This window comes from Oreochromis niloticus, linkage group LG22, assembly GCF_001858045.2.
Source record: "Oreochromis niloticus isolate F11D_XX linkage group LG22, O_niloticus_UMD_NMBU, whole genome shotgun sequence".
Lineage (NCBI taxonomy): Eukaryota > Metazoa > Chordata > Actinopteri > Cichliformes > Cichlidae > Oreochromis > Oreochromis niloticus.
The window spans coordinates 26356999-26382282 of NC_031985.2; the positions used below are offsets into that span (position 1 = coordinate 26356999).

At 40.2% G+C, this 25284-nt stretch overlaps 1 protein-coding gene across 17 annotated transcripts in view; it reads left to right on the forward strand.

Annotated features, from left to right (window-relative positions):
• Window positions 1-25284, forward strand: part of adgrb2 (adhesion G protein-coupled receptor B2) — a 241619-nt gene that overhangs the window by 92767 nt on the left and 123568 nt on the right. For 16 of the 17 annotated variants that reach the window (XM_025902305.1, XM_025902296.1, XM_025902299.1 and 13 more), the window contains exons 3-4: window positions 19464-19544; window positions 21525-21713. In XM_025902305.1, the coding sequence (XP_025758090.1) occupies window positions 19464-19544; window positions 21525-21713 (270 nt within the window). The remainder of the gene's footprint in view (window positions 1-19463; window positions 19545-21524; window positions 21714-25284) is intronic. The other variant, XM_025902293.1, reaches the window with a different exon arrangement.

A 25284-nucleotide genomic window follows, 5' to 3' on the forward strand; every position in this document is an offset into this window, starting at 1 on the left:
AATACTGTTAAACATCTAAAATTTATGTCCTCCTTCACATTGTTCAGTGGGGAATCTTTGACGGGCCGATTCTCACCCCCGGGCCTTATGTTTGACATTGTTCTCCTGAGGGGTCACAGATAGAGCTGAGACTTTCGTTACATACTTTGACTCATGTGTGAGTGTGGTTTCCTTTGTGCATTTGTGATCCCCAGTGCTGTTTGTGAAGCTGTGGTGGTCAGTTCAGTGAGACGTATGGCAGCAGTCATCGTCAAATGTCTCTAGGTGTAGCGGCACTCAACCAGGCCAAGTGGATCTTCAGAAGAAACGAGTGACTGAAAAGTATGTCTTGATGTACCAAAACACAGTCTTGCTGATATATCTGTTGCATCATTTTCTCTTTTCACTGAAACACTTCAGGTTTAAAGAGGGTCATAAAAAAAAAATCCTGGCCAGTGTCAGGATTCTTTTTGTTTTTTCTTCAGTTTTTAAGGTGTGCTTTCTTCCCAGCTTCAACATGCTCTCAAAGGATTGTACTGCTGTGTCTTTTTCTGTTGTGAAAGAAGGAGCTCAGTGTTCTTTGTCTCTCAGCTGTGTGTGTGTGATTTCTCCAAGATGACGCAAAGATGCCTGACCTTCCATGGCAGAGCCTCCCACAGAACCAGTCTCTTGGTCATGACTCTCTTCCCCCAAGATTATTGTTCTCCAGGAAGCCGACCAGAAAGCCATCAAATGGCAAGGTTAATCCAATGAATATTGGCTAGAAGTAATCAAGTGATTAATCAGCACAGCATTAAGCTGACAGAGGAAATTCTGGGGAAAGATTTATGGATACCAAACAACAGTTAATAGAGAGGAACGCTGTAACAGAGCCACATCAGAAACGCTGTAAACATTACAGGTAATACTTGTGAATGGGAGAGATTTGTTAGCTTTCAAAGACGAACTATACCTGAAAGTTAATCAATGTCTGCATTTTAAAACACCAAAGCAGGTCTTTTTGTGCAGTTGATGCATTTTGCTTTTACATTTATTCTTCATCCGTCTTTTGCCAGTCTATCGAAACAAGCACATGAAGTACACACACACACGCACAAACAGACACAGCCACACATACATGCACATGTCAATCGTGAGTTAAAAGAAAAAGAATGTAGGAGGATGCAATGTAATGAGGTGGGCAGAGCAATATTTACTTGTGGTAGCAGAGTAAATTTGCATGAAATGATGCAATGTGATGATGGCAAATTCAGCAAGTTTCCACCTACCTTTCAAACATCATTAAAAGATATATTTGACAGGTTGTTCACTTAGGATTAGATGGCACCCACAAACTCACACTGAAATTATATCTGGTATTAGATGTTAGATATTAGCTCAGAGTGCTACCGTGCCATTAAAATGAACAACATTTAGCATTTTGCTGATAAAATGTTGGTCATTGTTTTTTAACTCATTGTATTTATACCAAAGATTAGCCTATATGTGGCTTTTAAACCAAAGTAAAATGTGTTGAAATACTTTTCCAGCTAAATATTTTTTCAGTTTCCACCTGTTTTTTTCTGTTATTCTTCAGGTATTATATTTCTTGTTTTTTGAAAGTCAAGATCTTCTTGCACTGATTCTGTGAAAGTATTTTTGTTTAGACTTGAAAGGGCATCGGACCTCATGGATATGCTTTGATTTGTCTAAAAACGCCTGCTAAATTGGACAGTTTTGCAATTCCCTGTGATATTATTTGATGCGCTCTGCACTTTGATGTAGCCCAGTGAAATCAAGCCTTTAATTTTGCCACGAACCAAACTTAAAGTCTAATCCTCAGACTTGTGTCAGTCTTTACCAACCATTATTGTTTAAAGCTATATAAGTAGGACACAGCAAGTCAAGTGGAGACATAGGTGCATGAGACAAGGACTGAGCAGAGGAAGTAATGACTTTATTCAGTTGCACCTAACATTTCCACTTTCATTCTGTTGGAAGGGTGGCAGGAGAAGAAGAGTGTAATTGAGAGGTGATGGGGAATGGATGGCAAGGAGTAGGTCAGAGGAACTGGCAGGGGCAAAGAGCCAGAGACTCATGAAAGTGAAAAACCTATGACAGCAAGAAGGAGTACTGCATATAGCAAGGAGGTGCAAGAGTGACTGATAGTGACTAAAATCACTGGTACATTTATGCCTTGAAGGGACAGGAGTGACAGCTGACAGTTTTTTTCTATTTTAAAAACGAGAGAAGGGGAAAGGTTGATCCTCTGTAATGGCAGCAGTGGATTCCATTTATCCCGATGTAATGATGCGGCTATAAGGAGGATCTTACCATAAAAGGATCACCGACTATTTGAACTTGTGGGCCTCAATATGCTACAAATGTCTTCCCCTACTAAAGCATGAAAAATACATGAAGTATTTTCATTGTCTTAAAAATCCTTAATGTTTAATAAATATTAAATATACAAGTATGACAGTACCTGCATTTATGGTAAATTGACTCATTATAATATAGTGCTTTTCTATGCTTTTCAATGCTTTATACAACATGCCTCATTCACATCCATTCAGACAAGCACTTTTTTCTATGCCTTTCCTACATGATTCAGAGGGTAACTTGGGGTTAGTACGTTGCCCAATTTGGATGCATTGAGAGGGTCCTCACCAAGAAGTGAGGTGGCTGTTTTACTGCCAGTGATGCTGGTACATTGCACAAAGTGGATGGAATAATGAAGAAGCAGGACTACCCTCAAATTCTTGAAGTTCAGCTTATATATATATATATGCATTATACATGCATATAAAGCATGTATAATATCAAATAAAATCAAGCACCTGTCCATGCAGTCTGCCTTTACAATATTTTTTTTTTACTATAATTACAATACAATAATTTTTGAAAGAATGGGTCATTCTAAAGAGCTCAGTGAACTCGAGTGTGCTACTGTAAAAGTGCTGCCACCATTGCATCAAGTCAGTTTGTGAAAGTCCTTCCCTCCAGCCTTTAAGTGGTATTATTGCAAAGTGGAACCATTTAAGAACCACAACATACACTTAAAGTTACAGAGTGACGTCACGTTGAAGCGCATAGGGTGTGAAAGTCACCGATACTCCTTAGACTCATTAACTGTTTCAAACCTCCTCTGGCATCAGCATCAGCTCAAAAACTCTGCACCCAGGGCTTCACAGCACAGGTTTCCACTGCCAGCACCTGTAGGTATGACGTACAGGTGACCCAGTACTTATGTCCTTTCAGTGTGTCTGAGACCATCCACTTGTTTGAAGAAGTGGGTCAAGAATTTTAACTTTGGGATAACTCAAGGAGGTTGCCTAGGATTTTGAAATTCATACCATGGGTGCATCTGCTAAAATCTTGCGTGAGTTAGAATACCAGTGACCTGGAACTCAAGGTCAAGCTCAGAAGTCAAGTTTTCTAAAACAAAATTGCAAACATAATAAAAAATGTCACCTAGGATGTTTTAATTGATATCACAGGTGCATCTACTAAAAGTCTTGAAAAAGTTCAAGTCTCAGTGACCTCAACCTCAACTTTTCAGATTTATACTACAGGTGTATCTACTAGGAGACTGAGGGGTAGCACTGGCAAGAAGAAGTCAAGTTCGATTTTATTTCTTGGCTTACCTTTGTTCTCCAAACTCCAGGGTGTCTTTGTAGCTCGATTTTCACTTCAGCAGCTTTTGATCCACCACATCTCTTTGGGTAAGTCTTAGAAGATGCTCTGTGTTATTTCACATTCTAACCAGTTTATTGCAGCTTTATAAGGATGAGATCTTTTGGTACTTGACCCTATATAAACCAGTTAACCTAAATAATAGGTTCAAAATGGCAGAAGAGCCAACCACTTCTGCACACTCGATCCTTGATTTTCTGTGGGATTTACAGTGCAGCTACTTTCTCACACACACATTTTTATTTTTTATTTTTGCGGGGATACACTGATACAATTCGTAATAAAAAAAATGACTTTACGACAAAAAAAAACATTAAACGTGAAAATGAAATGAAAGAAAATGAAAGAAAAATTCAAATCTAATTATTGTTTTGCAAAGAATAAATGCTTCACGCCACTTGAGACACGCACACCCACACATGCTCATAAAGGAATCTAGGACAGAGCCTTATTTCGATGATTCATGGCATATTCATTTAGCTTAGCACTGAGATTTCAAAATTAGGAGAGTTAAAATTCCAAGAGTTAAAATTTGTCTAGTATGCATTATGCAGCATTTCTCCTTGGAAAAAAAAACAACAACACACAACTCAGATTAGCCCTGTCGACTTCCACAGCTGAAATTAACTCTTTAGCATAGGGCCCCCTTCATGCTGCGTGACTGCACCGCTCTCTCGATTAGCCTTGTGGCCTGAGTGCTCTCAGCTATTTATCCGGGTGCTCATTCTGCACAACACCTTTTTCTCTCCTTGGAATAAATTGCCTGGAACACTTTGTTGAGCAGCGAGAGAAGGAAAGAACGGGCCGAGACACCTCATCTCGTGATCTTATGAGGCCTTGGCCGTCCTTGAGCCCTGTTAAGAGGAACATTGTTCTCAGTGCAGGACATATATGTCTGTTTATGTGTGTGTGTATGTGTATGCTGCATGTGGACTACTGCACACAAAGGATATGAAGAACCATTTTGCTTTAGGTCAAGGCCGTTGACTAGTCTTTCCTTTTTTTTCCCTTTCCCTAGAGTCACATTCCAGAAGGGGGAGTGAGAGAGAGGCTGATAATAGCAGTGCAGGACACAAAAAGGTGGAAAGAGGGATTATGGGGATGATGGAAGTAGTATGGCTTTTCAGTTGTGGCAGGAATTTTTATGCTTTTCCTGTGCTTTACTCTAAGGAAATAATAAAATAACAAAAGATGGAAGGAAGTAAATAAAGGAAGTAAATACATACAACCAGGTTTTCAAGTAGTGTATAGTAGCTACTGATTGACAGCTTTCAGACGAGCCCCAACTGATCAAACAAGCAAACACAGCGTGTATTTTTTTTTCTGTCTTCTTGCCTCTCACTTGTATTCTTCTTCTTGTTTGTCAGGGTTATCTTCGCATAGCCAGCCTTTCTTTCTTTTTTACCATCTATAATGTTTCTACAGGTTCAAAGTTACAATTGCGTTTTTTTCGAACGCTATCCTCTGCAGTTACAGGAATTATTCAAAGTACTACACCGCGGGGAAAAGTTGGCTGCCAACAGAGTCGGAGTCAAATATGTTAATGCAAGATAATAATACCCTCTGCCAAAGAAATAAGAATAATTGTGAATGAGGACCTCTGTGATTTATGTTTCACATTACTGTACATCTTCGACCTTACCCGGCAGATATTTCAGAGACGATAATGCAAAGTAGACCAAAGTGCACCGTAAGCAAGAAAAATGTCTTTCAGAGTATGGAATTACAGCAAAGTAAAGTCTTAGCTAGTTTTGATAAGTTTGTCTTGTAGAAATGTGTAGTCTATGCAATAGTCTAATGCATACCTTGTAAGGAAGGTAAGTATCCACTAAGGTCATGTAGACCCCAACACACATGTAGCTTTTCAATCTCAAGTGGAAGGGTGTCAGTCAAGAAGAGTTAGAGCGGTGTTATCGAGGGATGAATCCAGTCTCGAAATATTTGGTTCAAATAGTCATCATGTGTACAAAGGCGGTCAGGAGAGAGGTACAGCAGTGAGCGTCTATAATCATCTATAAAACACGATGGAGGCTCTTTCATGGTTTGGGACTACATTTCAGACATTGGTGTCCTGTCAAAAGTGATGGAAATCTCAACACATGTGGTAACATCAGACTTTGATTCACCATGCAATACCATCCTGAAAGTGTTTGATTGTCATTGGCTTCATTTTAAGCATGACAATGACCCAAAACACACTGCTAGTGCAGTAAAACAGACAATGAAGCACTATCGGTCATGGATTGGCCTCCCCAGAGCCCAGACCTCAACATCACTGAAGCAGTGTGGGATCATCTTGACAGAAAACAGAATAAAAGGCAGCCAACATCCAATGAAAAGCTCTGAATGTCCTTCAGGAACCCTGGATAACTATTCCTGAAGATTACTTAAAGAAACTGTTAAATCTAAGCTTACAAGAAAAAAATGTTATAAGAAATCTTCCCTTAGAGAGTTCAGGCTCTGTTGAAGAATAATGGTGGTCATACCAACTATTGATTTTTGTTAGAATTACAAATACTCTACTTTTGGCTGATATAAACTATATTTCCATGTATGTTTGTACATGTTTCAATAAATAGCTGAACCTATTTAATATTTTCCTAGCAACATATAATTACACGAGGGTTGGTTCAAGATTTTTGCTCAGTACTGTAGTAAGTTAGTCCTTTTTAGCTCAAAGTCCAGCATGATCTGTTCAGTTTCACTTGTGATGACAGAGAGATTGAGACACATCAGTGCAAAAGTATAAATGCAAACAACAGGCTTTCAATTCTTGACTATAAATCAATCTTTAAGCCTAGATTTAACAAACATGGTCCTAAAGCAGATTTAATCCCACTGAAATGCACATGCAATCACAATGCAAATCACAACTAAATTTTAAAGGGATCTAATGTGATCCATTTAAGCTCTGCGGATAAGGCTTATACATCTGATAAGAGACAGCTGTCTATAGCTAAAAAACATTAGATGAGATGAGAGACTCATCAAGCAACATAACTGTCACTTGTTTGAAGCAAGTGATATTAGTGTCAATTAACCTGCCATACAGTAAGGCTTGACCCTTTAAATAATATTCATATGGTGCTGATTTCACATTTGTGACAATGTAACTTTTTTTTTTAAAGCTGTAACATTCAGGAAACAATTTACAAGTTACAAAAGCTTTACAGTGATGCTAATGCACAAATAAAGCAGTTAACGCTCATCACCTAATGTAATGTGCCTGTAAAGCTCATCATCTGCTAAAAAACACAAAACACAGCACACATTTTTACAGAGGTACAGAGGTACCTTGTGAGAGCTTCCAGTGGTCACTTGATGGAGATTTGCCTCGCCATTGCAAACTCCTAATGCTGATATGAAGAGCTGAACTGCACATCACTTAAGTCTCCATGTTCCAACTGTCTGATTTTATGATCTGAAACTATAAAAGTAACTTTTCATTATGCACAAATAATCATTGTATGAATGTGGAGTCATTTTTGTGCCTGTTAGTTTGAATGGGTTGAGGGAATCTTATTCATTTGTCGAGCATATTGTTCTAAATACATAGCTTTCCTAGAAAATCACATATATTGAGAGAAATAACACACACTAGCACTTATTCTAATGAGCACGATAGCGGGCGAGCAAAGAGCTGTTATGTTTAAAGGAAAGTCCAAAATCAGCTGGAACAAACTGTAAGTGTGTATAATTCAAGATGAACCCACACAAATCCAACAGAAGAAAAACAGCTTGAGTTTGCAAAGAACAAAGTGGTTTTAGTTATTTATTTATTGATCGATTTTCTGGGGACCACCCATGCTGCCATGATGTTGTCTCTGAAAAGAAAAAAGTGGAATAACAAAATGTCTTGTAGATTGGAGGAACAGCTTGCTACAGCTGAGCCAAACTAAGCATGTCTGAATGTGCGCGTGCTTGTGTGTAGTCATGCTTGTGTTGCATGTCCACATGCATTGAGCATGAGAGGCCCAAAAGATTTCCCCTCTGTCCTGCTGTGCTGACCCTTCCCACTGATGAAAGGTAGTTGACAGAGCAGAAGTGAGTGGTGTGTGAGTGTTTGTATACTCTGGAGAGGAGACTGAGGGCAGGTGTATCATTTTTTCTGCCTCTTCTAAGAAGTGGAGAACTAAAGTCTGGCTATTTGAGACTGTTCTCATTGTGCTCTCTTATGAGTCATGAAATCCACCTGCAAGGGTTTGCCCTGGGTTGATTTGGCTTCCACGTTTTGTGCCTGGATATGTAGATTTGGTATCTAAAGTAAAGATCTGTTTTTTTTCCCCTAAGTAGCTGTTTTCCTTTTTTCAGAGAACAAAGCCAGCCTTTTCATTGTTAATTACTGCAAAGAGGAAACGATGCCTTGCATGAATGAACATTCACTCTTATGTTCATTAGGTTTATTTTGGCCAGTGGCTACCTTACTTGCTCTAGGGAGTTCATTTGCCTTCAGAGCTGCCTTCATGGCAAATAATAACATAGTTCGGGAAAGATTTTCGTTCATGTTAACATGGCACCATCACACAGTTGCTGCAGCTTTTTCAGTTCTACATCCATGTGTGAATCTCCTGTTCCCCCTTATCCCAAAGATGTCATTTGAGTAAAGTGAGCTAATTGTCATGGTTAAGAAACCAGTTTCGAGGGATCTGAGGTGTGTGACGTTATCCTGCTGAAAGCAGCCATCAGAGGATGGCTATAACGGGATGGACATGATCAGAAGCAGCACTCAGGTAGGATGTGGCATCTAAACAATGCTCAGTTGATACTAAGTGGCCCCAAAGTGTGTCATGAAAATATCCCTCACACCATCACACCAACAGGACTTTTCATGCTTTAATGTTGTTTACACCAAGTTCTGACCCTACTATCCAAATGTGGCAGTAGAAATTGAAACTCATTAGACCAGGCAACATTTGTCCAATCTTCTGTTATCCAATTTTGTTAAGCCCATATGAATTGCAACTTTAGTTTCCTTTTTTTAGCTGACAAGAGTGGCACCTACTATGGTCTGCTAGTGTATATGGTATGGTGTTCTGAGATGTTCTTTACATACCTTGTTTGTAAAGAGTGTTTATGTGAGTTACTGTTGTCTTTCTATCTGTTCCAATTAGTCTGGCCATTCTCCTCTGATCTCTGGCATTAAGAAGACATCTTCGCTCAGAGAACTGCTGCTCACTGGATATTTTCTCTTTTTCAGACCATTCTCTGTAAATCTTAGACATGGTTCTGCAAGGAAATCTCAGCAGATCAGCAGTTTCTGAAAGACTCAGAACAGCCACATTCAGAGTGACTTATGTCAAGTTTCTCTCCCATTCTGATGGTCAGTTAAAACGTCAGCAGGTCATCATGACCATGTCTAAATGCACTGATTTGCTGCCATATCATTGGTTGATTATATATTTGTGCTAATTAGCAGTTGAACAGGTGTAGCGGTGTATGACCAACAACAACAGTTGTGATTAGTTAACACATGGCAAAAGAGCTGCTATGATTTTGGTTGCTGTGTCTATATATTGCAGTTTAAATCTGTAAACATTCATGTGTGAAAGCTTTACATGCTGTAGTGGGGAAAAAGTTGAATACAAAGCTGAAAATAAATGAATGCATGAATAAAAGTAAATGAAAAGAAGACATAAAAACGAACCAAGAAAGCAGAAGGAAACAGCAAAGAAGAATCAAAATGAAAGAAACACAAAAGTTCTAGCACAAAGAGCACAGCAGCTGCCCTTCACGGCAGCTGAGAACAGCGGTCCGCCGGCTCCCCTCGCTCTCTCTCCCTCTCAGACAGGACCGGCGACAGAGTGTGGACACTAATTCATAATCCACCTCCGTCCCCTCCCTCCTTCCCTCCACCGTTCTGCACGGCCCCCCTACATCCGTTCCTTTACAGCATCAGCATGACGACGTTGCTATGGTAACAGCATCCCACTGCAGAGGCTAATGTGAGCAGTAATCGATCTTTTCGTGTGGCTGCATCATGTACATACATAACGCTGTTGTGAAACACGTCACGGTGAAAAGCCAAGTTTGGTTTGGGGGCGTGTTATGGGTGATATTCTATACGTAGCGACTGTAGAGAAAGAGAAGGAATAAAGACGATGAAGGCAGAGAGGGGGGTTATCATATGTATCATGTGTATGTCATGCAAGAGTAAAACAAACTTAGATGTAAAAAGACCTTAAATATTTAAGGAGTGTTGATGTCATCTAATATATTGCATAACATGCAAATAAATGAAGATGAGGCTGGAGAGACAGAAGACTTTATCAACTATTCATAAAGCCAGTTAAACATTTGATCATGTAGTCAGTTGCCATTTGCCAAAGTAGGAACAGTAGCTACACAACCTAAAATAGGAGATACAACTTGACCGCAAACTTGCCTCTACTCGAGAACTTGAACAAATAGCACTACACCCCTGGATTTATGTGTTTAAAAGGTTTTATTTTTGGGGGGACACAGTAGCGATAGAAACCAGTCCAACCTTTTTGACCGTTGGAACCATTCAGCATACTATTTTAAACTTTCATTTGTTGAAACTTCATCACACAGCAAACACTGATATTAAAGTAAAAATGTTTAATACGTCACAGGATTGTAAGCATCGTCACTGTTACCATGTTACTTTAGCGCTAGGCACTGATTTGCCTAAATTCAGCCTCACAAAGCTTCTAGCATGGATGTGGACATGTTCTGTGGTATCTGCTACAGTACTTTTTTTACTGTAGTTTAATCATTTAGAGGCCGCCAACTTGTCAGTATGTGTTATTTGGATAATCTGAAACTTTAAATTGTCCAGAGGTTCTGCTGTGCATTTAAATGTTCACTTCTGCGGAGCCTAAAGTACCACAACATAATGATTTTTTATTTATAATTATCAGCCCAAATCTGCTGTCCTTGTTGCTCACAAATCTTATTTATTAATGCATAAATAATTTCCTAAACACACATACAATTCTGCAAATGCACTTTATGATTAATATGAAACAACTGGTATCAATAATTATTTCTTATTTAAACCTTACTGCCATAAAGGACCATTGAATTTAAATATTAATGAGAGATGTCACACCCATGCACACAATACTGATGCAGTAGCCACCACTTCAAATGATGACTTTGAAGTTAAGATGAAAGAACAGGGAGAAAAAAGTGGACAGCAAAACTATATTTGATTTCAGTGGATGAATCTAGCTTCTACTAACCCTCTCGAGCATGGTGTTTCCCTCAGGCAACAAACCAAATGATATATTTTTGATTAATATATCAACAAGCCCCCCCAAGCTCTCAATAAGTTTGGTGGATTATATTTTTTTTCTCAAAAAAACATTCAAATTCATATCATACAGGGCTAACAGTAACATGAAAGTCTTGGATAGCTGTAGGGAATTCAGGACTATTCAACCTGAGGATAGCAACTGCGTAATAAATAAATACAAATATAAACTGTAGGTCTTTGTGTGGCAGCTCACCTGTCTCACTTCCAGAAGAATAGATGATATTTTGTCATCAGGTTCTGCCTGATCCTTTCTTATAGTTGGAAATATTCACTCACATATTGATCCTATAAACCTGCAGTTATTTATTGACTTAAACAGCTGGGACAAACAAACTAAGGGCATAATTACACTAGAATTAAACTATTAAAATTATGATAGATGTAGATATTACCCCAATTTCTTTTGTAAATATGCAGTACATTTAGGTGTGCGAACCATATATGCAACATAAACCCTAGTTAATTCCCCAGTGTTAGGCTCCATTAACAAGTGAGTCTCTGCAAATCAAGCATGAGAGCTGTGCTTTGCATTCGTCAGTGTTTATGGACCAGTGTTGATGCTGAAGTGTGGAATAAGCCTGGCAGCCCGTCACGCAAACTGGCCAAATTTTATTTTGCTTTATTCTTTTCATGCGTGCAGTGATCGGGTCGAAAGTGGACTGGCAGAAGTCGTGTACACACCTTCTTTCAGCTGCATTGACTTGGGAGAGATGCATAGTCTGTGATCGCAGAAGCACAGAAGTCTGAGGAAGCTGGCAGGAACATGGCGGGCTGTTTGTCAGCGTACGCATCAGTGGTCAACTCCATCTCTGGATGGAATTTTTTTGTGGATTTTTCTTCCTGTTTGCATTTAGCTTTAGTAACTGCATTGTGTGACGTGCCTATCCATTTCCACCAAAGTAACTGTCCATTCTGTTCAGCTATAAAAGTCATCAGTAGCAAATTGGCTGGTGGGTTAAACTCGGATGGGTTTTATTGCAGCAGGTTTTCAATTCTTAAGCAGAAAAACATAACAATGGATCATTTATATGTACTTTCAGCATTTCTGTTTAATCTAGATGTTTGAATTTAATTACATTTTTGCAAGTCCGGAGTTTGTTTTGTCTCCAGAGGATCCTTCTGCTTCCTGAGAAAAAAGGGGGATTAAGTAACTAAGCCGAGCAATTCAGGGAAGTGTATTTTCTGACAAAACTGAGTGATCCTGTCCTCTACAGCTCCAGTCAAAAAAAGTGCACCAAGTTTGACAACAACGTCACTTTTATCTAAGTAAGTAAAATAAAACCTTTATGCTTGCGTCTTACTGCTGGGATAGCAGACACTACGTGTTTAAATGTGGACCCAAGGTTTTCACCTTGCGGCTGTGGTAACTTTACATAACATGTGTCAGGCAGAGGCAGAGGACAAAGTGCAGAAACTCTGGCTTTGCAACAAACTCACAGGGGGCTGAAGCTTATCGCACATCGATCCTGTTAACATGCTTCCAGCCATGATGGCAAACACAGCTACACTGGCTTATTGTAAATGCACTGTACGGATGCAGCTGCGTAAACATGCTTAACCACTATCTGTAATTCATCAGTCCAGTGTGAGACATCCCTTCATCGATTGCGGTTTGATTGCAGCTCTGCAGCTTCGCTCAGAGTCTACTCAACTATAAATCCATCTAAATTCTCATCTTGTTATGGAAGCGAGAGAGAGAAAAAAGGCCACGGTAGAAGACAGAGGGAGAGGGGGTGTAGGGCAAAAAGACAGGCCAAGCCACTCTGGTGTGGGAGTTGGAAGATTTGAAAATTATCTAATAAGAGAAGGATATGGAGAAAGAAAAACAAAAAGGCCAATTTGAGATTGAGAATGTAAGTGCAGTGAAACCGCCAATTTGGCAGTTTGGACTTACACAGGGGCTCGTGTTGATTTTTGTGTACGTGGGTATACATTTGGAGGTGTGAAACCAAAAAACCAGTCAGCCTGTGGGGCTGAATCCATTTTGAAATGACCTTGAGTGCCCCCGTAGTCAGCCAGACAGTGTCCTGCACCAACCAGATTCAGCTTCCCTCTTCATATCTGCTAGCTGAGAGAGTAAGAGGTGAGAGAGGAGAAGTAACGGAGAGAGAGAGAGGGAGAGATGGAGTGGGTCTGTCTGTCCAGTAGCTTATAAAAAGTCCATTATGGTGCGCTTCTATCAGTTTGGGCTCTCCCAGATGGACCCTGGAGTAAATGGACAGCACCAGAGAGCTATAAGCTCAGATTTGATATACGGCTGAGAAATGGCTCTGTGTGCGTGTGTGTGTGTGTGTGTGTGCGTGTGTGATTTTGTGATTGTACGTGTTCAGGAGAGTGTGTGTTTGGTCAGACCGTCCAACAAAAGCGCCAACGATAGCGACCAGCAAACATTTCTGTGCCACTACTATTTGTGCATTTCACTTAGTTAACACAGCTGTTTTACCATATTACAATAAGTCTCCCAGCCACACACACACACACACACACACACACAAACATACACATGCACACAGCCCTCCCAGCAGGCTTAAATCCCGGCTCAGTCTGACAAAGGAGCCTGTGGCTCTAACTGACTCTGGCCCAATCCCTACCACTGCCTGCTGCTTTGTATGGCTCAAAACTGCTTTACTGCATGACGCTTATTTATCAACTATATTTACTTCTGTTGTGCTGATGTGTGTGCGTGTGTGTCTCCGGGTGTGTACGTGCCACATCCTGGCCTGCATGGTCTTTGCTGTCATATCGCTCGTGTCTCCCTTTAGATGCAGCCAGAATGTCTCTATGCTGGTGGGTGCCCACCGAGGGATGTGAATGGGATTTCAAGTTCTACACGCTACTTTATTAGCACTTTGAGGCTGAGATGAGATAACGGCCTTGGGCAAAGAGGCAGATGAGAATGGTCAAGAGCCACTTTTTTTCTCTTCTTCTTAGCAGTTGGGTTCCAACTAGGCAAGCAAGTCAAGTGGTTATCCTCAAATGACCAGCAAACCATAGACTTCTGGGAAACTTTTCCGCTTCTGCACATCCAAAAGTAGATACCTGCATTTTACGTTTGATTGACATAAGTTTGGCAAAAAGAAACATGATAACAGATATTTATTGAAATTTATTGAAATTGTATTAATTTATTGGCATTTGTTAGCGCACAGTCCAAAGCTAATGCCAAAAAAGCTTCAAGGCTAGCTGTGCTGTTAGCTCTGCTAAGCATGTATCATGCTTAGTTTTTCCACACATAAATGCATGAAATGACTAACAGCTTGCTTTAAAAGCAGGCCGGAACTGCAGGAGCTAATGACCCGTGATTATTTGATCTATCTATTTGTTTCAAATTTTAACTATACGATTAGTGATCTGTTCATTGCCGTGTTTTTGCTCCACAGACGACATTAATGCACAGCCATGCTACAAATAAATATCACGTCTTAACCTGTGCTCCTAACCAATCAGAGGATTATCGACCCAACTAATGACTACAAGTGATACTGCCGGCTATACGTGGGAAACAGGTTCCCCTGACGATGAAGAGACTGCTAAAATTGTTTAGGGGAAATGTAAGGATAAAAGACGATAAGACTATTTCATGAAGTGTGCAATGACGTGTCCATTAAAGTGCAGTTCAGAACATTAAACAATATTGTGTGGTTTGTAAAGGTCAGTACTCAGGGGTTTATCTATATTGATTTCTGCTTTCTATTGCAGTGGACTGCGCACTGGTGTCCATCTAAATCCTCTTGTGTGCTGCAGACCTGACGTAGAGAGAGAAAGACAAAAGAGAGAGCGAGGTAGAGAGTGAGAGCGAGAGAGAGCGCGATAACAAGAAAGAGAAAAATAGTCCTCCCTGGTCATCAGCAGTTGGGGAAAAAAGTCTTTTTTTGGACACAGTTCACCTGATTCTCTTTATAATCTTTCTGGTTCCTTCACCCGCTCTTTCCCTCCTTTTCTGCTTATACAGTGTTAAGCAGAAAGTTCAATATCACCAATCAGTCATGAGAATGATATAGCGCTAATGGCTCAGTGGTCACGAGCGAGAGATGCCCCCGCTTAATGGTGCCACTCCACCGGATCTGTCAATTCCATGCTTCTAGTTTGTCGTCTATGTGTAGGCATCCATGTGTTATGATCCATGATCATGTGTGATATTTGTTTACAGCCTCTTGAACTCCACTTCACCCTTTTCTCCTCGCCTCTTCCCTATCCATCAGTGAGCCAGCAGATAGTTTGCTATTTGAACTGGGAGTTTTGTGTAGGTAGCATAATTGGGAATTCAAACTTGAATCCGAGAGTTGAGAGAGTGAAATCCGATATTTGTGCTCTTAGCTGTGAGCTGCTGGCAAAATAGTCTTTGTAACTGGTAAAAAAAAAAAAAAGAAGAAGAAGAAAGCATGCTGATCATACACTGTAAACATTGAGCACATCATTGCAGATCAGTAGGCGTGAAAGGCCCTTTTTATTGAGAATTTTTCCATGTTTTTGTGCTTAGGCGCTCAGGTTAGAGGACTCGTTTGCTTGCCTTTTAATTTTGGTTACGGAAGAGTAGGAGGGTCTTTGGAAGTTTTTGTTTATTGTTTTGGTCACCGCTCATCTCCGACAAGCTCACAGGGGGCCAAAGCTCATCTCACATCGATCCTTTTAACACGCTTCTAAATTCTGATCTTGTTATAGAACCGAGAGAGAAAAAGGCCACAGACAGAGGGAGAGGGGGTGGAGGGCAAAAAGACAGACCGTGAACCTCTGGTGTGGGAGTTGGAAGATTTGAAAATTATCTAGTAAGAGAAAAACATGAAGAAAGAAAAAAAACATGGTCATTTGAAATGTATGTGCAATGAAACAACTCCAGTTTGGCAGTTTGGACGTAAATGGGGCCTTGTGTTGATTTTTGTGTGTGTGAGTTTATGTGCAGATAAACTGCTGTTCAGTATCTTGGACCTGGCTGGCCCTTCCTTTGGTGTGGTGAAGAGTGGGGAGTCCTGAGTAATTTTGTGTGTAGGTTACCTCTTGGGACGTAGCACATGCAAATGCATTCTGGTTGCACAGCGTTGCATTTGCCAGTTCTTCATTTACATGAAGCTGAAGTGTAGGCTGCTTCAAGCGAAATAGGGATGTTGGGTCTACTACGCTACACCTCCGTTAACTCGTGAAAAACTCTAAAATCTGTTGTCAATGCAAAAGAGAGGCGCAGCAAAATCATAACTTATTTCTTGCATCAAATGTGTTAAGCGTTCTCATAATGTTGAAGGAAGGTTGAAGCAGCACAGTGGTGCGGTGGTTAGCAATGTCGCCTTAAAGCAAGAAGGTCCTGGCTTCAATTCCAGCCTGGGGGCCTTTCTATGTGGAGTTTGCATGTGGGGCTCTCAGGTTTCCTCCCACAGTCCAAAGAGATGCATGGGGTTCGCTTAATTGGTGAGTCTAAGTGAGCGTGAATGGATGTTTGTCTCGATGTGTTAGCCCTGCGACAGATTGGTGATTTCTTCAGGGTGTACTCTGCCTCTTGGCCCATGACAGCTGGGACAGCCACCCACCTCCGGATAAGAATTGGATAAGCAGAAGAAGATGGATGAAGAAAGTTTGTAAGCGAGTCGCTATATTCATTTAGTTTCGAAGTCCGGGAGCAGACAGCCCGCGAGAGGCATGCACCCAATCATAAGAAGAAGGAGAGGGACAGCAACTGTCAACCATCTATCATCACTTTCTAATGGCTTGTCCATCATGTGTCCAGTGCTGGGAAGCACAGCAACACTTTCAGCACCCCAGTGGAAACGCACCACGACTGTCTTGTTCACTCACTGGTTCACAAACTCGGTGACTCCTTCAACTTTGCCATGTGTCATTAAAATTCCATAGTCTCCACCATATCTGCTCACTGTTCTACACACAGTGTTGGGAAGGTTATTTTTAAAATGTATTCCATTACAGATTACAGAATACATGCCCCAAAATGTAGTTTGTAACGTATTCCGTTAAGTTACTCTATGTGAGTAATGTATTGTGAATACTTCGGATTACTTGATATATTGTGATGCTTTTTACAACTACATGAATGTACTATTGCTTTGTGATTTATTACTGTTAATGAAGGCTGCATAACTTCAGTGTACAGTTTCTGTGAAGAACTATACACTCAAGTAAGGTGATAAAGATTTTGAGACCTTACTCTTGTGTACTGCTTCACTGACCTCAAGCACTTATGTGGGCTTAATTTGCTCTGGACCAGGATTTCCTGTTGTTCTCAAACTAACTCTACACACATGCGTAAAGTTCAGTTCAAATAAATCTACACTGTCCAGTTAGTGTTATGCATCGAGGCAGATGATTTGGTTGTTTCCCATTGAAGATTATCATAGACCATTCAGTTTCACTCAGGATTTATACCCTAAAGTCGCACTGATGCATGTGGGATGAGAACATATAGGGATGGGTGGCCTTAACAAACACACCTTCTTAACGCACTTTGTTTAACTTGGCCAATTAATGTTGTAGAGTCTTTACCTTACAATATAAAGCACCTTGAGGTGACTGTTTTTGTCATTTGTCACTATATAAACAAAGCTGAATTGAACTGAATGCAAATATGACGGAAGCTTTCTTACCAAAACCGGTGTCAGGTAGTGTAGACATTTTCTTCAACTCTTGCTGAATCTTTTGTCTCCCAGGCTGCAGTTTCAAGGAATCTAACAATGAGTCAAGCTTGAGCTTGAGAGTCAAACTAAAAGAGCAGTGAAAAAGCTACCGTTTGACGCCATATTTCAGCTAATGAATGCTGCTTGTTTAGGAGGATGACTAATGTTAGTGTAGCGGCGATGATGAGTACAGTCAATAAAGCCCAGGACTGTGGCAAAGCAAGCCATAAATTTCTGGGAGCACGATACGCTCGCTCAAGGTCTCACATTTTCCGTGTAAAATATGACTGTAAAACCTGCAGCTAAGTAAGTGGGCGTCTGTACCACGAGCTGACCCGAGAAAGATTGCGTAATGAGAACTCCTTCAAATCCCTGGGCATGCTGGCGTGTACATCTCTGTTTTGTGCTTGATTGTCAAATCTGATGCAATGCTGAAGTGTGATTTTTGTTTTTTAAGAAATGATTTAATTAGATGAAAATGAAATCTGTTAATTGTCTTATTAAATACTTTCCCGGTGCACCATTTGCTCATTTTGGCTTCTTTTAAAGGCAAATGAACAGACCACACATGTGCACAGCAGTTATTTATTTTACCCACGGCTGTAACCTGCAACAGCGCAGACAGCACGCAAACAGGATTATTACTTTTTTTCCATTGGTTAAAAAAAATTGGTCTTTTGTTAAATGATCACATTGAGAACAAAGCAGAAAACGAGCAAACGGGGAAAGAGCTTCTTTTCCCCCGCCAAAGAGTTGATTCTCTAAAAGGCCAAATTAAAGGTCTGGTAGCAATGGGCGTTTGAGCAATCATGGCAGAGCCTCAACACACTTCCCAGGCATTCACACTTGCATGTGTGAGTGTGTGCGTGTGTGCCGGATAGGGAGGATATGCTACGTCTCTGTTCTTTCTTGGGTCAACTGCTTGATGGAGGCTAACGTGAGGAAATTTCACTTTTGCTCTCTGTAATCGAATACGCAGACACACAATCACATTCCGTGTAGATAATGTACCTTAGATACGCCACGTGTGTCAGCTCCTTTTCCATAAATGCAGCTGCTGCAAAAAAGATCCCAAGTGGAGAAAAAAAATAAGATCTGTGAAAGAAAAGATTGTTTCCCCCCGCTGAGGGAGTTGATTAAGACTTGCACTGGTGAAACTAAGCCTAAAAATCCATTTGAACCAGACAGAACGGCCTGCACGCATGCCTCCACGTTTCTACCAGCTGAGATGAAACTGACTTAGATATGTTGTGTGATTTCACTAACTCTGAGAGACCGACTTAATGCCATTTCCAGAAATGCTCACCGCTTATGTGAGATGTTCACATATTTGTTAGATCAAGTCCCTCTGGTGCATTTATATGTGTGTGTGGAGTCTCATCTCCAAGCCAGAACTTTTATTTACTTGGTTTGCTGCGCTGAACCATGAACATTATCAGCATGCATTCAAAAGAAGATATACTTTTTTTTTTTTATTTCATGTTTTCCCCTCCTAATGTTCCCCTCTAATGAGCCAGTCCAAATTTGCTTCCTCCTGATTTTCGGAGATTATACACTAGATTTGACAGTCTGTTATCTGTTACCGCGCGGCGTGTGCTAAAACGTCTCGTCATGTTCTTTAAATTTCCTGCTACAAGCACTAAGCCAAGGAAATGTAGGCGTTTGTACTTTTATTTTGCCAGAGTCGTGTTTTGGATGTACTTAAGCTTTCCTGTATTTTTTTTTACTTTTCCTGAACATAAAAGTGAAATGTGGATGGTGATGAGCGCTTATTTATGACAGCTTTTAAATTCAGGTTTGATTTGCCCATGCAACCCATGGAGCCCTCATATATTTTGAGCTGTACCATGTAATCACAAGGAAGTTAAGTAAGACTAAAATGAAAAAAAAAAAATGTCTGTTATTTTTTTCAGACCCGTATGATGACGACCTGAAGGTGAAGACCCAAAGACCACGATCAGCTGACCAGCCAGGTGTGTTTCAGGCACAAACAGGTGAGTATTATGAGTGTGCAATGGTGTCCAGAGCCTGGAACGAAAGAAGACAACCTGACCTTTACAGGCTGTATGTCCCACTGAAATAGTCAGTTTTCTATAAATACTTATGTAAGGTGTACCTTTTTCTTTTCGGTGAAGAAACCTAGGGCAGCTGCCACCTTTAATCATTCACTTGTGTGAATTTGTGAAAGTGTGAAATTTTTGAGTCGGCGTGTGAAACTTGGAAAAAATAGAAAAGACTGGGTGAATTATTCAAAGCGTGATCTATTAAACATGAGAATGTCACATGTATGTATGTATATATAAATATGTAGACGAATCGGCCTTAAACATACAAGATATTCCATGTTGCCTATTTCACCCAGACTAGGATAGGTCATATCCTAATTTGAAAACCTTTTGTACGTACGCATGCACATGCATTTCCATATTCATATCTACGGCGTAGAGGAGGAAGTCCCTTAATAGGAGGGGAAACCCCTGGGTCTATCTTGTCCTCATCCTACCCTGTCTACCCCTCCCCTTCCTTGCTTCTTCCTCCATTCTTCTAGTCCTCTAGGCATATGTGATGAGCTTAAGCCCTGACTCACAGCATGTTAATGAAGATGTAATGCGATTAACGGACATGCAATTAATTTGATTTCCTTCTTTGCCATGTGATGACGCCTCCATCAAAGGACACGGCGCTCATAAACAATTTACAAAGAGAGAAGTGGAGGGACTTGGCTCCTCGTTTTCGCTTTCAAGGGCGTAGCTCAGTGGAACAATGGGACCCTCTCCACAGCTGCCTGGAGAACTCCAAATTAGACTCCATCAAGTCTAAACACCTAATCTCATATGGGTGCTTAGAACACAGAGTCGAATATGTACACACACAAACACACACACACACACACACACACACACACACACAATTGCTTTGAGACTTAAAGGCCTTTAGCGGTGAGATCTTACGTGTTACCATAATTCCATTAATAAATTGAATCACCTTTAAAAAAACATTCCTGGAGCATGATCATCATCTTCATTAATATCCCGTCAAGATTTATTTACAATAACACTCTTAGTGTGAATAAGTCAAGAAAAAAGCTACATCGTGTCACTTTCATCGCCTGTCACACATTCCTGAAGGTTTCTTTTTTTACTTCTTGTTAATTGCATAGGTCACAATTTTGTTTGTCTTTTTTTGTTGTGATTTTGCACCTGTGTCATTGCTTTTCAAAAGCAGATTTTGATTTTTGGGGGGTTTTTTTGTTGTATTTGTGTTTTTACGGTAAACAGAACAGCAGAGGAATCTGAGACCCGCTAAACAGCAATCAATAAAGCAAACATCTTTTAATGTCGGTGGTGCTTCTGTGAAAACTGGAAGAGAAGATGTACCTGAAAATTGTCACACATCTCCAGTAATAGTTTCTGTCTGCTCCATTTGTTGGGACATTTTAGGACTCTGTGATAAAGCGAGGAATTTATTGTAATTACCTTTTATGGACATCTTTTTTCTTTTCTTTTTTTTGTTAGATCTTTGCATTACGAGCCACTTTTACATAGCGGTATAAACTTTCAGCTGCAGAGCTGAGATCATCTTCTAGCTCTTCCACATCTCTTTTCTGTCTGACCTGAGGAGACACCATGACACTCCTACAGAGCAGGCAGGGGTGTTTTGTAGGAAGTGGGGTGGCGTGGGGTTACCAAGCACCACATTAAAACCACTTGGAAATTGGCTGAAAATTTCACACTGCCTCTATAAAAATGCATTTGGAGATTTCAGCAATATATCCATGTGAAGGCACCAAATTAAGCTGTGAGATAACAAAATGCAGTCTTGTTACAATCGTGAATACGTTTCATTTGAACGAGTGATAAAAGGAAAGAACAATGTCTCTTGTTATTCAACCTTAGCCGCACATCTGACTCTCAGGATCATTGAAAACACTGTGCATATATAACTATCCTCTCCATGTCCATCTCGCTCCATAGGTGACCCAGCAGCGGAGGAATGGTCGCAGTGGAGTGTGTGTTCTCTGACATGTGGGCAGGGCTGGCAAGTGAGGACCCGATCGTGCGTTTCTTCTCCCTATGGGACACTGTGCAGCGGTGCCCTGCGGGAAACACGCATGTGCAACAACACGGCCTCTTGCCCAGGTGAACCCGGAATCACAGGCTCAGGTGCGTTAACTGGCTACCTTTGACCAGCGACTGATTCACTTCTCCTGACTGTTTTATTTTTGCTCACAGCGAGAATGGGGTGGGTTAATTCTTTTTCTGAGTGCCATTTGTCTGATGCTCAGCTTTGCACAGTAGATAAAAACGACATGGACTTCACGCTATGACTTTTTTTCTTTTTTGAGTCTTTTTTGTACAAATGCTAGTAAAAAACTGGCGTCCTCTCTCTTCAGTGCCGCATACGCCCACCGCCTTTGTTTGGTACAGCAAAAAAATGTAGCTTTAACCCAACCTCACTCAACCATGCAGCGGTTTGTTTTTATTTTCTTCCTTCTTTTCCTTTCACAAAAGCGTTAAGAACACAGAAGAAAATAATGACAGTGTGAGGAAGGTAGGCAGTATACTCACAACACGGACACACGCACGGCCAAAACATATCTAACCACGGTTTAGCTGAACAGAAGGAGAACGCCACTGTGTCATTTCAGTTCACAATGCAGGCAATGCTGGAAGAGGGAGAAGAGAAAAGGGGTGTATGTGGTTGTGTGTGTGTGTGTGTGTGTGTGTGTGTTTGAGAGAGCGAGACAGACTGACAGCCTTGAGCTTGATGTCACCCAATCTATTAGACCTGCCACATCTCTGAAGTTAATACTTCCTGGGCTCTCTATCTTTAGCTCTCCTCTGCTCTTTCACTCTTCATTTCTTTCCTTTTCCTTTTTCTTGTCTATATGTATCACCAAGTTGATCTTTCAGAGCATAATGAGCAGGCGAACTTTTGAAAATGTTTTAATTTTGCAGAGGAAACTAAGCCTGCCGAAGCAAATGTTGAACTTATTCCATGCAAAATAATCTGTGCTCACATTTCAGTGACAAGCAAGGAAAATGTTCAAAAGTCTAAGTGCAAGCAAGGATTTTTTTCTCTTGTTTGTTTGTTTTTTCTTCACTTTCATTGAAATTGGTCTCATAATTTGCAGTGACACCTCCAAAATACCACTGAAATTATATTTTCATATGCGTACTACAAGAGTGGGTGGGTGCAGTCGGCTCTATCTGCTTTCTGCAAAACTGCAGCAACGAAATGAAGACTGTGAGAGTTTTTTTTCTTCTTTTTTTCTTTTTTTTTAGCAACACAAAACCACTCAATCAAGCTGGATGAAGTCACTGAAATAATAAGTGTACACAGCTGCTACTGAACAATGCCAATTCTGTTTTGCTTTGATTGCCAGGCTTTAATGTTGACTAGATGAAATTATAAATTTCATCTAGTCCTGCATTGGTTTGATTTGCCTGATTAGAACAGAGGTGAAACCCTGTATGACATCTCTCTCGATGGCCCCTCTTGACGGCCCCTCCCCTAATCGACTGCTAATGCTGAGTGAAAAGTGTTGTGCCATACTGCAAATTCTGGTCTTGAGATCCCATACCAAGTAAATATAGGGCCGGTTTATGGACATGCAATGAAATTTATAAGAATCACCATCAATTTGCAAATTCCAAATACATTTTCATGACTGCTAAATCACTGTAATTTGAAAAACAGAATTTTTTTTTAAAATTTAACACAATTCAGTAGGCTTCATACTGCGCTTGCAAAGTATTCTAGTATTAATCCTATACCAATACCAGTGTTGATATTGATACTATCGATACTGGGATCGAACTGCTGACTCTAACAAAAGTACAGTCAGCACACCCTCCTTTACTGTGTCGAGCATCCTTTCTCCAGTGTAGCCATTTTCTTTCTTTCTTTTTTATGGAGATTTATTTTCATGCTTAAGGCCGTCTGGGATGGTGTTCTGGCATTTGGAATTTTGGTTAAACCCATGGCACAATAATCAACAAACAGTAAACCTAGCAAATACCCTACAGTAGCCTTTTAACAGTTTGCAATAAGAAGGAAAACATGTTTTGTGAATTTTGCGCATTCCTATCTTGTAAGCTAGGGGGTTGCTGTTCTGTAGTCTTGTTCTGCATTCAGTTTTACATAGACACTCTAGAGCAGTCATTCCCATCTATGGCCCACCCAAAATTTCAATCACAACTACTCAATACTTCTTACCATTTTTCTTGCCTGTTGTTGAAATTGCTTCTCAGTTATCAGTTCTCCTTTTGGTACCTAACGTAATTAAAATCCCATGGCTTCGATTTATTAATGCTGAAACAGACTAAGTGATATATTATACCCACCTGTTGTGTTCCTACGATGTTAGTGCGGTGGGAAATTAAGTTAGAAACGCTCCTACATTGTAGTGCAGAGTTTTACTGAGGGTCTTTGAACGTGCTTTAATGTAGGAGCTGTGAGGCCTGTCACCCTTTTCAGTTAACCTGTAACAGAGAGTTTTGTGGGATCGCACAACTGTAATTGGTCGAGAGCTGGAGGGGGCATTCTGTTTTGGCCCATGCACAACAAGTGTACTATCCCAGGTGCAAGCGGTATTTGATACTGTCTGACATATTTTTATTTAATAAAAAAACTATAATACTTGAAGTTAGCATTTTTTATAATTAAAACTAAATTACGACTTACCACCTACATACAGTAACAGTAAGGGACACTAATGGGTCACTGTCCGCAGTTTGAAAGTTTGCTATTCATGTTTTCTGGTAAATACACTTCAGTTTACTCCTAGCCCATATTAGCATCGCTTTTACTAATACAGTGAAGGTAGCTAAATGAACCTAGCCGTAGTTGATATTAACAGATTCTAGCCTTTTACCCAAAGTTGACCACATAAAGTAAAGTACATTTTGGCCTTACTTAAGTATGTTTTTTGTTTTAAGTTCAGGTCTTTTAGCTTTTTGTATGCATGTTCATGAGAGCTTTATCAGTGACTTCTCTGTAAAGTATGTGGCACAGAATATACTACATGTGAGTAAAAACTCTGTGTTTACTGATGCATCTCAGACCCCCACTAGTTCCACCAATTCCAAAAAGAAAAAAGCCAGAGGAACATTTTTCCTCCCTGTCAGTGCATATGCTAATCTTGTTTTTATGCAAATTTGCCAGCCCGATTTGTATGTCTAAGTGCCTCATTTTCCATTCAGCGTCGATATTAATATCCTCAGCAGCTCCTTTGATGGGATATTGGTTGCTGTGTTATGTTCCGTTTATTATTTCATTTTCCGCCGCTCCTCTGATGTTTTCTGACGTGGTTCTGGAGGGGTTTAGGGGCACTCCAGGGATCGCCTGAATGGGATCACACCAATTTAAAATAGATGGGGAATGTGGGGGTGGTAGCAAAAAGACATAAAAGTCTTTAATAAACTTTGTGTGATTGACTTTAAAAAAAAAATATATATATATATATATATATATATATATATATATATATATATATATATATATATATATATGTGTGTGTATTTTTTTTACTTTCCTCCTCTTCTTTTTGGGGGTAAAATCTACATTCTTGCTCGATTTGGTAATCTATTTACTTTTGGATTCAAGCTGATATTTATGGCTTATGGCAGGCGCACACATGCAAACACACAAATCAAGGCTATAGTCAGCTGGAATTAAAGTTTGACTTCCTACTTTTCTCCTAAACAAGTTAGTTTGATTTGCTTTTTTTTT